Source organism: Lonchura striata, chromosome 4 (genome assembly GCF_046129695.1).
Source record: "Lonchura striata isolate bLonStr1 chromosome 4, bLonStr1.mat, whole genome shotgun sequence".
NCBI classification, from domain to species: domain Eukaryota; kingdom Metazoa; phylum Chordata; class Aves; order Passeriformes; family Estrildidae; genus Lonchura; species Lonchura striata.
The window spans coordinates 47,583,255-47,599,557 of NC_134606.1; the positions used below are offsets into that span (position 1 = coordinate 47,583,255).

The 16,303-nt window shown below is 42.2% G+C and overlaps 1 protein-coding gene across 5 annotated transcripts in view; it reads right to left on the reverse strand.

Moving 5' to 3' along the window:
* NPNT (nephronectin) overlaps positions 1-14,612 on the reverse strand; it is a 48,653-nt gene extending 34,041 nt beyond the window's left edge. For 3 of the 5 annotated variants that reach the window (XM_021525513.3, XM_021525511.3, XM_021525510.3), the window contains exons 1-3: positions 14,481-14,612; positions 13,052-13,152; positions 5,697-5,747 (exon numbers count right to left, since the gene is read on the reverse strand). In XM_021525513.3, the coding sequence (XP_021381188.2) occupies positions 5,697-5,747; positions 13,052-13,152; positions 14,481-14,551 (223 nt within the window). In that variant the 5' untranslated portion in view covers positions 14,552-14,612. Of the gene's footprint in view, positions 1-5,696; positions 5,748-9,563; positions 9,632-13,051; positions 13,153-14,480 lie in introns of those variants that run through there. The other 2 variants (XM_021525512.3, XM_021525514.2) reach the window with 2 other exon arrangements.
* Between the last annotated feature and the right edge of the window lie 1,691 nt (positions 14,613-16,303).

Consider the following 16,303-nt stretch of genomic DNA (forward strand, 5'->3'; position numbering starts at 1 on the left):
ATTCAAAGGAGCAGCTGCCCTGCAGTAAATCCAAGGCAGTAAATCCACTCACTGACTCCCAATGAGCTCTATTTGAACACTAGCAACAACCAGATGCAGGTACAAAAATAAGCTTAAGCCAGACTTTCAGCATTTCTTTTAATAGCAGACAACTATTTCAGCTGTTTGACAGTCAAAGTATACACTACATGTGTTGATGTGACTGGGTGTTTTAAGTCTGCACTCTACGTGTTTTCTTGCAAAGCTCCAAATACAACAGAAGAAAATAATTCAGTCACTCCATTCACACACAGACAAATGGAGTTTCTGCATTTTTTTGAAAACAAATAGACTCACAAATAATGGAGGAAAAAACGTCTCCCAATTACTACTTTTTGCCTGTTGAAAATTCAAAAATTCCTCCACAACCAATAAACTATCACTTCCTTCCAAGTGACCCACATTTACAATGACTGAAGTAACCCATGTCCCTGGATTTGAGCCTGTTATGTAACACTTGCTTCCTTACTGGAGAAGAAGGAAATGTAGACAGAAGGGTTACATCAGGTTGAGAAAGTCACTCTCTTATGAATACAGGACAGTGGAATCCAGAAGGTTCTGAAAAGGGCTGCCAAAAATCAGTAAAAACTTTCTACACTTTAAATAGTAACTGTTGTAAACAAAAGTTAAAATTACACTGGATAGAGAAGTGCCACTCAAAACAAGACTGCTAATTTACTGCTGAATTAGTATCAAAGCAGACCTACCACAACTCCAAGGATTACTCTCTGAAAACTCTTAAACTGCACTCCCATTGGGTAGGAATGTGGATTGACATAGACAGAAAAAGAAATCCTAAGCACAGCAATTTTCATCTTTAGTCGAGTCTTGCTTTTTATCTGTACCATAGAATGAACTATAATGAACTTTCCTTTTGACTTGATTCACCAATTTATTCAAGAGATAATCAGCAAAAAAAAGCTCTGGTCTCATGATTATCCATTTCTGTTGGATCATTTCAATGCTTTTTTTTGCTCAGATGTGAAGATTTGCTCTCAGTTTCCATTAACTTCAAGGAGGTATCCTAGGTCCTTTTATTTGGCCATAAATCTGAGTACCTATTTTCAAGGTTGGCAAGAACTACCTTTTTCCTCCAAAATAAGGTGACAAATACCACATTTTAAGTCTCACTTAAACTTCAGAACAAATTAAACGTCTTGTAAAAATACCACAAGGAATTGAAATGTGAATGGGTAGTTCAGGTTTATGATGGGTTATGTTTTTTTTTTCCTTTTTTCAAGTGTGGGAGAGTGGAAGAAAGAATTTCAGGTGAAATGCACATGCTGCTAGCAAAAGTTATGCTTGTGCAAAAGCCAGAAGCCACCAATCTTCTGAGCCACTGCTTGCTGATGGTGGTATCCAAGCATTACTCAACAATTCTGAATTATTTTTAATTGTTGCATAAATACAACAAATGAAAAACACATTCAACAAATTCATTATAGGTCTGTAATGCTGGGGGATGTTTTCATTTCATCTGTATTTTCTCACTGCACACAGTTCCCTCACTGCTTTGGAAGTACCTCACACTTGGTCAGATCCGCTGCACTAGGCTGCCCACTTTGTGGGCATGGGTGACTACCACATGCCGTCTCCTCTAGTTCTTCTCTTCTAGAATTTTAACATTACTGATCTCTTTATTGACTACCAAACACTGGTGGAGTCCTAACCAGAAGATTGCACTGCCTGGTTCCTACCTGCTTATTCCTTTTCATTTGTGGCCAACAATGGAAATCCCTGAGCTTTCTTAATGGACTATCTCTAGCACTTAAAATTCTCTTTGGTTTTCCAGCACTCCTAGCTATGTTTTTTATTAAAACAGCATTGAGTACATTCTTATATTCTTTTTCTCTGTTTTGCCTCCCAATTTCTGAACTTCTTTTTCTTCTCTCTGAAACCTAAAATTATGCACAGAAATGCCTTCATCTGAAACAAACTATGCTAGCCATCTGCCTGAGTGGCCTTGTTTCTGCCCTTTCTTCCCAAGTAACATGCAGCCCCCCTATTTATTCTGACTCCAGATCCCAGCTCCTTAAAATTCAATTTTAAGGCACAGCAAGTAATTTGTGCAGCAGCCCAGAAAAGATTACATAGTGTAATCAGCTCCACATCACTTTACTGGATCCTCTTACATTGCTGATTGGAGAACACACTTCCCATCTTCGGATCATTTCTTACACTCCCCCCACGGCCAGCTTTCTAACAAGGTTTGCATGTGGGTGAAAGAACCTTTCCTCCAGGCTGCCTCCTCCACCTGAACCTGGGTGCCTTCCTCCTATGGTGCTCACAGACCACAATGACAAGCTCCATAGTACTCCTCTCCCTCAGAGTCACCTGCAGCGCTCATCTCTCTGTTTACTTTTTGCAATTCTTTGTAAATTCATGTAACATGCTCAGGAAAATGAAACTGCCTTATTCACAGTAATTTTGACCTAGGATCCTGAAGGTATGAGCTAATTTGTAAAATAAATCATTGTAGATCCTTCAAAGTTGCATATTTCTTTTTTGTTCAACTACATACTTCAATTACTCACAACTGCAAGAGAATGCATAAAGCTTATCCCACCTCAAAGTTACTAGAAGGTGGTAAAAACACATCATACCCAAAACTCACATTAGAGAATTACTTCTGAAAAAGTGACTTTGCTTTGCAAACAAGTGAATTAGGAGTCACAGAATGTATCTCTGCAGAGATTAATAAGCCTGACTAGGACAACTGGGTATTAATTTTCAGTTAATTTCATCTACACAACACTTCTTACTATGTTGTTTTTTTTTTTTTTTGAAGATAATAAAGGTGCTTGACCAACTTCAATAACTAGGAATTGACAATAACATAAGACAAAATGGTAGTATCTAATGCTTAAATATTTCTTCAGAAACTACTTGCCCTTATTTGTGACAGTCATATTGTCAAAATGTTCAAGTTTTTATCTGAAACATACATTCCATTAAGTGGCTCCTTATTTTTCATGCACAGCTCCAACACTTGCCCGAGTAAATCAGTTACTCAGTTTGCACTTATGATTCTGGTAACAGCACATAAACATGAGAAACTGCAACCAGTGTGGGCCATTCACTGCCTTGAATTCTTGGCTTGGCTATGACTGCTGCCAAATGTGTTTCTAAACCACACAGACAAATCCAGACTCTGTTTTATGAATGCCTTGCTATTCAGAACAGCTCTACACAGCACACATAACTTAAGCATGGGTAACACTGAAATCAATAGGATTCAATGAAGTCAGTAAAAGTTTATCTAATGCTTATACACTTAAATACTCTTTTTTAAAAAATCAGCAGAAATCTGATCTAACACATGCAAAATTAGAAAAGCAAGAACTATTTCATGGCTTTGTCAAGCTTTGTGTTTGCACTTCAAGTGGTTCACTAAAACTGCTTAAAGAATGGTGCTTATTGTCTCAAATGCCTGTTTGTTACCTGAATTTTTCTATGTGTTCACAGAATTACAACAGGTAGAAATGATGTCTCTGTGTGGTGACAGAAGACAAACTGGGTCCTACTGATATTTTATTTGAATATAAAACATCCACTGGCTTCCGCAGTGTAACTTCTGTATCACAGTAACAAAGCTGATTTCACAGACAGATGAATGGCTGAGTGCTTTGCTCCTCCCTGAGACTCTCGTGCCTCTGCCACAGGGAGTGAAAAAAGAATCACAGAATCTCTAGGCTGGAAGACACCTTCAAGATCATCAAGTCCAACCCATGCCCTGAAACCTCAATTAAACCATGGCATTGAGTGCCACATCCAATCTCTTTTAAAACACATCCAGGGATGGTGACTCCGCCACCTCCCTGAGCCATTCCAGTACTTTATCACTCTTTCTATAAAAACTTTTTCCTAATATCCAACCTCTATCTCCCTTGACACAGCTTAAAGGTGCGTCCTCTAGTTCTGTCAGTTGTTTCGTGGGAGAAGAGACTGACCCTCCACTGACTACAGCAACCTTTCAGGAAGTTGTAGGGGTGACCTTATCACTCTCTGGGTCTCCTTTTCTCCAGGCTAAACACCCCCAGCTCCCTCAGCCATTCCTCACAGGGTTTGTGTTCCAAGCCCCTCACCAGCCTCATTGCCTCCTCTAGACACACTCCAGCATCTCAACATCCTTTCCAAACTGAGGGCCCAGCACTGGACACAGCACTCAAGGTGCAGCCTCACCAGTGCTGAGTACAGGGGAAGAATGACCTCCCTGCTCCTGCTGGCCACACCATTCCTGACACAGGCCAGGATGCCCTTGGCCTTCTTGGCCACCAGGCCACACTGCTGGCTGATGTTCAGCTGCTGTCACCAGTACCCCCAGGTCCCTTTCTGCCTGGGCACTGTCCAGCCACACCGTCCCCAGCCTGTAATGCTGCAGGGGGTTATTGTGGCCAAAATGCAGGAGTAAGCGCTTGGACTTGCCCATTCATCCAGATGGATGGAGTTCCAGGTCTCTCTGCAGAGCCCTCCTACCTTCCAACAGATCAACACACACTCCCAGCTTAGTGTCATCCCCAATTTACTAATGAAGGACTCAATCCCCTCATCCATGACATCAATGAAGATGTTGAAGAGAACAGGGCCCAGCACAGACCCCTGAGGGACACCACTGGTGCCTGGCCCCAGCTGGATGCAGCACCATTCACCAGCACTCTCTGGGCCGGCCATCCAGCCAGTTCCCAACCCAGCAAAGAGTGCTCCTGTCCCAGCCATGGGCTGCAGCTTTTCCAGGAGTGTGCTGTGGGAGACAGTGGCAAAGGCCTTGCTGAAATCCAAACAGACAACACCCACAGCCTGGTGGGTCACCTGGTCATAGAAGGAGACCAGGTTGGTCAAACACGACCTATCCCTCCTAAAGCCATGCTGGCTGGTCTGATGCCCTGGCCACCCTGTAAGTGCCGGGTGATGACACTCAGTGTAAACTGTGCCATGACCTTACTGGGTACTGAGGTCAGGCTAACTGGTCTATAATTACCAGGATCCTCCTTCCCACTCTTTTTGTGAATGGGTGCCACATTGGCCAGCTTCCAGTCATCTGGAACCTCACCAGTGAGCCAGGAACAAACAAGACACAGCAATTCCTAAGCAGCAACAGACTACAGCCATGGGTACCAAAGTAAACTGTGTTGATTTCATTTTGCGCGCCAGGTTCTACACTGCTGGAGACCAAGGGCTGTAAAGTTTCCCTGTTCTGGAAGGACAACCTGTAGTGGAAGTGCAAAGCAGGCAGTGGGGGTCAGTGAGTGTCTCAGCCACCCCAAAATAACCTCTCACTGCACATGATTCAATGCCATGAAAGCAAATTAGGCCTCCTAGTTCTGACAGCTCATAAATGCATTGCTGGTAGTACAAATAATTTGCAGAAAGGGAAAAATACTGCACAGGGCTTGAGGGTAAAATAAAGAAAAGGAGTGAAAAGGGAAAAAGCATTGTATTTTAGAAAATAAGTGTATCATTGTAGAGGCATGTGGGACAAAATAGCCCTGTTAATTTCTTTCCCCCATCATCTTCCCCAAATGCTTAAAAAAATGAAAGACAACAAAAAATTACCTTCTTGCCACATATTAAAATTTTCATGTAAACATATGACTTCAAGGCCATAACTCCAAGTCATAAACTTGCCAAAAGTATTTCAAGAAATATGTTCAGCTAACCTTTGGGCTGGCACCTTAGGCTGGCTATTCTCTGCCTTAAGACGTAGAATGCTGCAAAACAAATATCCAAAAGAGAAATTCCAGCTTTTTTTTTTTTTTTTTTTTCTCTGTAAGGAGGATGGACTTGGCTGTGGTTTTTATCAACTTGTTACATTCCTGGAGAATTACATACATTCAACATTCACAGCTTTTCTGAAATAAAAAGAAATTCTGGTACACATTTAAAAATGGAAATACCTTACATCAGTATTTCATTATGAGGTTTAACAAATACATTTTGATACATAAGAGTAATTAAATATAATGATGTGATGCTATTCTTATTCAATCAACTAAGGAACTACACTTTGTCAAGCTTCATACAGCAAGAAGTTGTAAAAATTCTCATGTTTTACGGTTCAGGTTCAACATCTCCATCAACAGAGCACAAATGTTTTTCTTAAAGAAACAGTATCCTTTCATTTGAGTATATATTTTTAATTTAACGCTGTGTGTCCACAGCTCAAACACAAAGGCCTAGCATCTGGATGCTAATTTAAGAGCAATTAAAATTACACCCAGTTCTATGTATCTGAACATCTGCAACCAATAAACATGTTGGCATACAAATTTACGGGTCATTTTTATAACATTTAAAAATGTAATGTCATCTAAATTAAAAGTAATACTTAGAAGCCTTTTCAGCTCTTACTACCACATGAAACAAGATATGCTACACAATTAATATAAGATGAAAACTCAGATATATGTTTCAGGCTATTTGAAATAATTTTATTTGCCAATAAATGTAATGCTAGCAGCATGGCTTGTTAGGCTACACAGCCTTGTGATAGCAGGCTGGGACTTAAGCAACAGCAGCTCTTTGTATTTTAAGCAGTGTGCGACCAACACTTCAGGGTTTTCTATGATTGCAACTTATACTAGTCTAAATTAGTTTTAACTAGGAAGTCCTTTAGCGTTGGTTACAGTGAAAGGAAGTTGCTCAGGTTGTTGCTAGGCTTTCACAGAAGATGCAATTATGAGTATACTATAGTTGCAATTGGTCAAATTGATTACTGATGACATTTCCTTAGAAAAAAGCAGGCTGCAAAACTACTAATCTGCATATGAAGTGCATGAGGAATGCAGTTGGGAAGTGGAAAAGGATACTGTATCTTTAACCAGTCAAGTCATGCTTTAAAGGCATAAAGGTTCTAAACTGGAAAAAACTGAATAAAAATAGCAAAACCTCATTTTTATTCTTGAATAGCAGTGTAAAGCAGTATTGCAATTCTGTATTTTGTTTGAAAAGTACCAGGGATGCACAAAAATATTAGTCATTTTATAAGAAGCAGACATGCTCCATATCAGTATTTATTCAACACTGCCAACACAATGCATTAATTCAGACTGTGATCTTGCAATCCCAAATTCAGTAGCAAAATTCTCACTTATTTTAGGGATGCTTCTGCTAGTGGATCAGCCTCCTAGAAACCAGTATTTTCACAGGTCATTATTGACACTATCATGGTTTTATTTTTGTGCATCTTGGACTATACAGAATTGCCATTTCCACTGAAAGCAATGTTACATGCAGGAAACAGAAATCCTAAGCTGCCCATACCCTCTTCTCCCATTGATGTGTTGGATGATTTATATGGGTAACTCCCATCAATTTCATTTTTACCAATACAAAAATCTCTTTCTAAGCATCAATGAGAGCACAGGCACTGCTTCCTCCCCCTCCCACCCCTGTAAGAGATTTCACAGAACAGGTACACAGCCTTTGAGCTCATTAGGACAGCAGCAGCAGCACAGACACTGCAAGAGCCTTCCCAAGGGCTGTGAGAAGGCAGCAACATGCACAGTTCCCAGCAAAGCACTCAGTTATGCCTGCATCTGCTATACATCAACTTGTACAAGCTCTTCTCTCTTGCAAGTCCTCTTCAGAACTTCCTGAAATCATATGCTTTCTACCAGGTTTGGCTAAATCTAAATGCCAGCCTGACATCCTTCAATTAACACTTTTTTAATGATGCTAAGCTAAGGGGAGGTGTAAACTGATGGTTTGAATTTATATATCCTTGACTGTTCTGTCCCTAGGCCTTTTAGCCAATTGTGGTGGAAAATCACTTTGTTGACCTATTCTGGGTTTGCTTCCTAGGTAAAACATTCAAACCTCAACACGGGGAGATAACCAGATGGAGTTACAGCTGATGGGCTCTCTGAAAGAGCACACTCATCTTCACCACCCCCTTCTTGAGGCAGACTGCATGGATTTTCTTACTGTTTAAGGAGAATTATACATAGAAATGGGTGAAGTCATCAACTATCACTGCTTATCAAACCCGTGTTATGTTTTATTCCTATTAAGCATCTTCTGTTGGTCAAACTTTCTATCCATCAAACAAAATCTGCTGACTCCAACAGCCACACAGACTCCAGTCAGCAGAGGATCTGACAGTAGACCTGCATTTGTTTATACAAGGTGCAGATATGGTCTTCTCTTCTGTATTTATGTTAATACAGCAAAAGGAGCTATTTTTGCTTTCACCTCCAGCAAAGGAGTTGTCCAAACTGTAATGCAGAATGAGAATACAAGCCACACCATATTGCTTTTCTTTTAAAAATCCTGCTTAACTTTTTAAATCTATGTTAAAGTATTATCTCTTTCCACAGTTTTTTGCTGTTAAACTGCAGCTAAAATTTTGAAACAATCTTCACATCTGTAGTGTACCTTGACAACATACAACTGGTGTACAAATCAATTACAAACAGACACAGCCAGGTTCAAAGCAGGTGTATTTTGTTCATGAAAAACACACACAGAGGCAGAAACCATTTTTATAGCTTTTGAAAGAACTACAGAGATATTTGTAAGCCAGCTAAAAGTGAGGCAGACAGATCGTTAGTTTTAAGAACAGTTTGAGGGAACCTAGATAGATGAGTGGTAAAAATACACACATTTGTGCAAGATGCGTGCAAGGACGCGTGTCCTGACTTGGTTTTCCCTGTGTCCTTTAAAACCCCTTGAATGGGCTCTGGGTTAGGACAACACATTCAGTACCACAGATGATGTTGCCTTACAATGCAAAAGCACTTAGAAATTAAAAATGCACTATTGATACCTGCTGTCACCAAAAATACTGTGTCACAGGAAGTCGCCTCCTCTGCTTGAGAAAAGAATTCAGAAGCAACAACTTTTACCCTCACTTTTACTCTGGGTTATAGCTCAGCTGTGTGCACAACAGTAAGACATAAAGCAAGACAACAACCCTATTTTTATTCATATTTCATCAAGTACTTTATCAACATTCCTTCTTTCAGAGAGGTAGGTTTCTGTGTGATTATTCCCACTTACAGCTATTACTCCCACTCGTACAAATTAAAGTGCAAGTAAATCCTGCAGGCTGGGCAACAACATGGGATTTTTGGACTAATGTCAAGTGGGATATTTAATATCTAACTTCAGAGCATTGATGCTGTGAGTCCCTCAGAGTGTAAAGGATCAACTCTATCAATGATGAGGGCACTTCATGGGAGCTAGTAGTTGGTGTTAAAACACAATTTCTGTTGCTTCCAAATTAGCTTTTCTACACACCAAGTTGAATTAATCTTTTACATACCAAATCAAAATCTAAGAAAAGCTACTTAGTTATGTTAATAATGGAAGATATGCATAGTTCTAAATCTAAGCCACTAAACAAGTGTGGATGGATTTTCAATTTACAAGGACTAAGAAATGCCAATGAATTTGAGTTACATGTGTTCAGACCTTTTGAAAACATGCCTAGGTAATCACTCTCAAAACGCACTTAGCTGCCTAAACATGGATCTCACTTGGGTATTCAAAACCTGCAAGAAAGAAAAAGAAAAAAAAAGTCCAACCTGTTTCAAAGTTCTTGATTCTTTCAGTTTGAAGGACATCTTCTAAGCACATTTACTGGAATTTGAAAGGGCACTTGGGAAGGGAATTTCTTGTCACTGCAGAGTGAATATTTCTACTGGCTGAGATGTTACAGCTGACACTGACAGGCTCTGGAAGCAAGCTTACAGACAGATGAGACCTATGTGCACAAGTCTTGATTGGTGTAAAGAGCAGACAGAGGATGTTGTAAAGAAAGAAGTGTAAATTAAAGGAGGGCCCTACTTCAACTTCTTCCAACATGTTTGTAAGAGCAGACAGCGGAGTTGTTATGCTGAATGAGGTTGCTAAGCAGCACTGAGAATGATTATGCTCCATGTGCACTCATTTGCCAGTCAAAGGGACATAAAAGGAATAATTTCACATTTCACAAAACCAAGTTTAGCTAACACAGCTCAGTTTCACTTTGCAACTCTTTGGATGGATTATGGATGGAAGATCAGGAGCACAGAGTCGCCAAGGCTTAAGGCCTTAAATGACACGCATCAGCTGCGCCACACTCATGCTCTGCTAAAGCTGACACATTCAGGTTTAAGCATTTGTCCCAATTAAACCATTACCTTAAATTACACAGCTGGTTTAAACAAACATTTTTTTTTCTCAACAGCTGTAGGCAGAGGGCACATCCAGACGTGCTTGGTGGAGCAGCTCAGCTGGACAGCAGAAAACACATCAAGGTATTTTAGTGACCACTTGGCCTTGACTCATCACAGTTCAGAGATCTTTGCAAACTGGGACCACCCTATCATGTATCTGTGTGCCTGCTCCACTCTGGCTCCAGCACAGCTCTCACCTTATATTTGTTGTCAGAAGGATAAATTCAGAGATAATTAGTGCTCATGTGGTAAATTATGTGTGAGTAAGCAGGTGAGAGTCCAAAGGTTCTCTAGCAGTTGCAGGCATACCAAGGATGGCTCAAGCTGGTTTGAAAAACAGCAGTTCTAACTCACTAATAAAGAGCTCAGCATTATTGCCTAAATATTTGAAGCTTCTTTTGTACACATTTATAAATTGGGTCTCACTACTAACTTTTAAGTCTGACCCTACACTTGTTTTCCTTGTGCAAACAGAACTTGTACTATAACACCAAAGAAAATGTACATCTAGTAGAGAAAGTCTGACATCTATTTATGCCACTTATTTTGGGAACACGGCTAAGAGCTTTACCTTGACCAGAGAGAAGGCAAAGGAAATAATCACGTACGTGGCTTTTTGGAAAATTTTCAGTGATATTCCTTTGTACAGTAAAATACCCAAGTTTTAATTTGAGGCCAGGAATATTGCCTTCTGTGCCAGGTTAATCCTACATACTGGGCGCCACATTCCCGAAGTGGAGAGTTGACTACAGATTTTCTATTTGGCTGCAAGCACCAGCGAGATTCACTTTCATTTAGTGTAATCTCCTGCTTTGTGATATGTCTGGAATTTTCACCACCCACAGCTGGGGCAGATTTTCATGTTTTATTTTGCCAATAGTTTGACTCCCATTTAGAACAGAGAAGGAGCTGCTGATGGTTTCAGTAAAATTTTCACCCAAATATCTGAGACTCTTCTGACCCAGCAATTCAAAAATTATTAGTATGTAAAGAAAAAAAAAGGGGGAAAATGCTTTTTGACACCTAAGTGATATCTGTATTCTTTTGAAAGTCTGGTCCAAATTACTGGAGATGATCCCAGAAAATACCTATCTACATGTCTTCTGAATGTTCATAGAGACAAATTTGTGGATAATGGACTAAAATGCAGTGGAAGGAGGTAAGCATTCACCTACCTTTAACTTTAAAGAATAAAGCATTTATAGTATCTGGAAAAGCTAGCACTAAAAATTAAATAACTGACAGAATTCAAAGAACAACAAATACTGCGTAATATTACTTTTGTCTCGTTTCAAATTTTTAATTATTAATCTTTTGATAGTATAAATTTATACAATGTCTGTCTCCCAAGATCATAAAAATGCAAACACAAATCAGATTGGGTAATAATAACTTTCACCTAAGCATGAGCTACGATTTATGGTCGCAATATGGAAGACAACTTGTCTAAGAAAAGTGATACACTAGGCTGGACTCTTTTGGTTTTTGTTTGTTGGTTTTAAACAAAGCAAATTATTGATATTTGCCAGTTAAGCCTTCATAGCCTCAAACATTTAAACACACAATGATTTTTAAATAAAACTGCATCACGAAAGATGGGCATAGATCCTATTGCCTCTGGAGTAGTCTCAATCAACCAACTAAATATTCTTCTTCTGTCTTCATAAATATTCATGCCAAGGCAAGGATTACTTGTTACCAATTAGAGCCCTAAAAATCAAAATTATTCATAGTATGGCCTGAGAGGTATCAGCCTGAGAACTCTGCATCAAAGAAACAGTATGAGAGATGTTGTATTCCAGAAGTACTTTCCATTGTTTTTTACTAGTCATCTTATGTATCTATTAAACACTGTGGGCTTCTAACACACTTGGGAAGAGAGAAACCAGTCTTGCTGTTTACAGATTTGAACAAAACCTTTGCTGAGAGTTGCATTTCCAAGGCTTTTCCTATCTTTTGCCAAATATTTGACCTGCAGACTATGAACTGACAGCATTTAACACCTGTTTTATTTTGGAAATGGCTTGGCACAAAATTATCTCATCCACATATGTTCCTGTCTAAATAAAAAAATAAAATAAAAAAACTAAGGACCAGTGTTTATAGGCTTGCTTCTACAAAAACTTCAGGATGTCCTTCATGTATGAGTGTTAAACACATGAGTAAGCATCCTCAGTACGAAAGGTTGTAATTTTAACAAGCTGAAGTCTCTACATCAATTCTAACAATTTTAATTTCTAGACAGTACTAGCTGCCTCCACAGAATTCCTACTGAAGGTGTAGTTAATGATGAAGACTTATCTACTGTTTTATCCTGCAGTCATATCAAAGAGTCTAGATAGATGTGAGAATCTCAGAGATGTTTCTCTTCACATGTGACCCAGTAAAAGGATGCTGTCAGGCAGATTTATTCCCTTAGTTTGGGTTTACTGAAAGAATACTTGAGCTTAATACTTATTGGAACATTTCCATCAAAATTTCTAAGTGAAATATCAGTAATTTTGGTTTCCTTCTTGGATGCAACTATTATCACCCTGCAGTACCTGTAACATGACACAGTGTAGTTACATCAGGTTATAAGATCAGAGCATGAAACAAAGCAGAAGCCAAACAGAAATTTTCAAATTCTCATTGCCCTAACTCCATTTTACTTTATTTGACTGCAATCATTTTTAGTACTGTTAAAAACAGACAGAATTTTAACACGACAGCATCCTTCTAAGTCAGTCAGGTGCACACGTGCAAAAGCCTAGCCCTGCATTGTAAGGATGTGTATGAACGCGTGAAAGACATGACTAGGTGTGTACAAGCCTTCTCTACAAGTGACTAGAAGCCCCAGCAGCAGTGATACTCACGTTGGCACTGTCCCCAGGCCACTCGGGCCCAGCCCCAGCAGCAGTCAATTCTGCTTCCAAACCGACACAGTCCTGCAGACGAGACCATTTGTCTGGGCCACCTGTACAAGACAGTTCAACAAAGTCTGGTGAAGCATTTTAAAAGTAACTCAAATCATCCTAGAGTAAAAAAAAAAATTAATCTACCAACCAACCAAAAAAACCCTAAAGACAAAGAACAGCAAATACCTCTTCTGTGTATAGAGATATATATTTTTTTTTAACTTTTTTTTTAAGAGAGTAACTGCTCTCAGCTGAGCCTTGGGATATTTCTATCATTCATACTTTGTTTAGTTCAAAAAATTCAGATGCCAACAGGTGAAGAGGGGAAATAATAGGATAATGAGCAAAGCCTGAAACAGCTAACATGCTTTGAGGTATGCTCATTGCTGCCACTCCCAGGCTGGCACTGAACAGAAGTTCAGAAGTCTGAAACAACCTACAGCATCGAATAAACGCCATCATAAAGTTTTACAATAGATGAAAAATTTCCTCACTGAAACATAAAAGGAAAAAAAGAATGAAAAAAACAGCTTCTTGGACTGTTAAACAGAAATAAAATATAACATGAGAGCTGTAGTCTTATTCCAAGGAAAAGATAGCACAGCCTCACGCAGCTATAAACTATTGACAGGAAGGAGTAATGTCTTTAAACGACAGGCTGAAACCCCGCGAGCGCTGCATTTGAACAGATCCTATTTAAAAAAAAAAAAACCAAACCAAAAAAAAAAGAATCGCTGGGGAGGGCGGGGGTCGCGCTGGCCGCTTGCCCCGCACGGCGCAGTGCCCGCTCCCTGCAGCGCCGCCGGTCGCGACACGACGCGACACGGCCCACGGGCACGCGCGCCCCGAGCTTCGTGTCACAACTTGAGCCGCGATCTCCGCCGCCGTGTGCTTCGAGTGCCTCCGGGCGTCAGTAAGCTAATTTTATCTCTGCAGCACGCGATGCGCTTTGTTTTTAATTCTTGCGGGACGCAGCCCCGCCAGAGCAATAAACTCATCTTGCACCTAAGCCCGTGTTTAGGCTGCCGAGCGCCGCGCAGCCCCGGGCAGGGCGGGAGGCGCGGGGCCCGGCAGGCCCGTGCCGGGAGCCCCGGCAGCGCCAGCGGCGGCCCTGCGCCTCCACCTGCGTCCGCGGCCGGCCAGCCCGCGGGCGCGGCCGCCCGCACCGCGCGTCGCAGCGCCACACGCCTCCTGCCCAGGGCCCGGCCGCCCCCGCCTCGCCGGCGGCCAGCCCCGGGGGCCGGTGCCAGGCAGGAGCCCGGGGGCCACCGCGGCGCCCCGCGTCAGAAAGGGGAGAGCCCGGGCTACCTCCGCTCTCCCCGAGGGAACGCCGACTTCGCCCTGCCCGGCCGGTCCCGGCCGCCGCCCCCGCTCTCCCCGCGCCTACCTTCTGTCAAATTCCCCGGCCGCCCCCAGCGAGAGGCAGGACGCCAGGAGCAGCCGCAGGGAGAGCTCCATGGCCGGCGGGGGCTCCGCTGGCCGCCGAGGCAGCCCCGGGCGGGCGGCGGTGGCGGAGGCGCTCCCGCTGCCGGGCGGGCGGGGGTCCGGCTGCCGCCCAGGCCGGCCGCGCTGCCACAGCTCCGGAGCGGCGGCGAGCTCGGCGCCCTCCCTTTCCCGTTCCCTCTCCTTCTCCCTGCCCGCCCGCCTGGCTGCCAGGCGGAGGCGGCGCGGCGCGGGGAGCGGCAGCGCCGCCCGACCCCGGCAGAGGCGCCCGCGGCCCGCCCGGGGCCGCCTCCCCCTGCCGGGGCACCTGGCGTGCGTGGGACACCTGGGGCGGGACAGAGCGGTAGCGAGCCCCAGCCGCTGCGGACAGCGAGGCACAAACCGCGCTCTGGGGGCACTGGGAAGGGTGGGCTTCCTTGTCGTGAGCTTTTGTATCTTGAACTTCCTGAAGGAAGATGGTTACGCCCTCCTCTCTGCAAAGCTCCCGTCTAAACCAAGAGCGTCACGATTTGACTTCTTTTACCAACGAAACCTCCCCAACAACAAAGCTGTTTTAAAGACTTGCAAGGTGTATATGGTTTTTCTGTCTCAAATACTCCTATTAATAACTCACGGGTGTTGGCGTGTTTGACATCAGGTGTCCAGCCCTTCCAGAAGAACAGGTGATAAGTTTAAATACTAACCACACAGCATGTAATGTGCTTGCACTGCTACTGACAGCAATGACCACATCTGTACTCACCACTAACATGTTAAATCATTGTAGATCCTTCAAAGTTGCATATTTCTTTTTTGTTCAACTACATACTTCAATTACTCACTTACTTTTGTTTGGTTTCTATGAACTACGGCTTTGAGACTTACCAAAGGACACTTCTAATAGCAGCCTGTCACCAGTTTCGGGTCAGAGCTGTTCTGAGATCTCTCTGATTACAGACAGATGGGGTCAAGCACTGGGACGGGGTTGCAGCATTTGTTTAAATTGTGCCTACATCAAGGCTAAAGCTCATCATCCTACAAGAGTCTGGCTGTAGCTTAGAAGCAGAAAACAAGAATCTTCCCTGGATTGTGCTATAATACAAAGCCAAACCCTTCAGAAAGCGGTTGGATGCCCACCACAACTTAAAGTTTCAGGTTTCAGCTGGTAGTGCTGTGCAGAGCATTTTCCACCCTCAAAACACTTCACAGATAATTCAAGTTATACTGCACAAAGGTGGCAAATTTTTGCACAAGATACAGGTTGTGCTAGTAGGTCTTCAAAAATTACACCTTTCCTCAGAATGGTTTTACCACTTTCTGCTCACATTTGAGCAGAAGATCTCCTCCAATGCTCCTTCCCCTCTTTTATTCATCTTTTCATGACCATACAATTCCCATGATTCTGTCCGCAGCATCAGCTCAGAATTTCTCAGACACGGGGGAAAAAACAACTGCAGAACCTGCAAGGGGATGATTCTGCAAGGTGCTTGTACCTGTGCTCAGATAACATCCAAGCCCCCTCAGAGAATTCAGATATAAAAATTGCACTGAGGACCAAACCTGGTTCACTTGAGAATTTGATAGCCAAGCAGTGAATGCAGCGACACGGTGCTGTTTGGGAAAGACAGAAGAGCATCTGGCTTGTATTAGATCCTTGCTGAAATATAGAGCTGATTGCCAGCTCTTGACTGATTGATAATTGTTTTTTTTCTCTTGGATGTGTGCTGTGGTATAACAGACTTTGCAGAAATCACTGTCAAGATTTAATGGGCAAAAGGGGATATAATC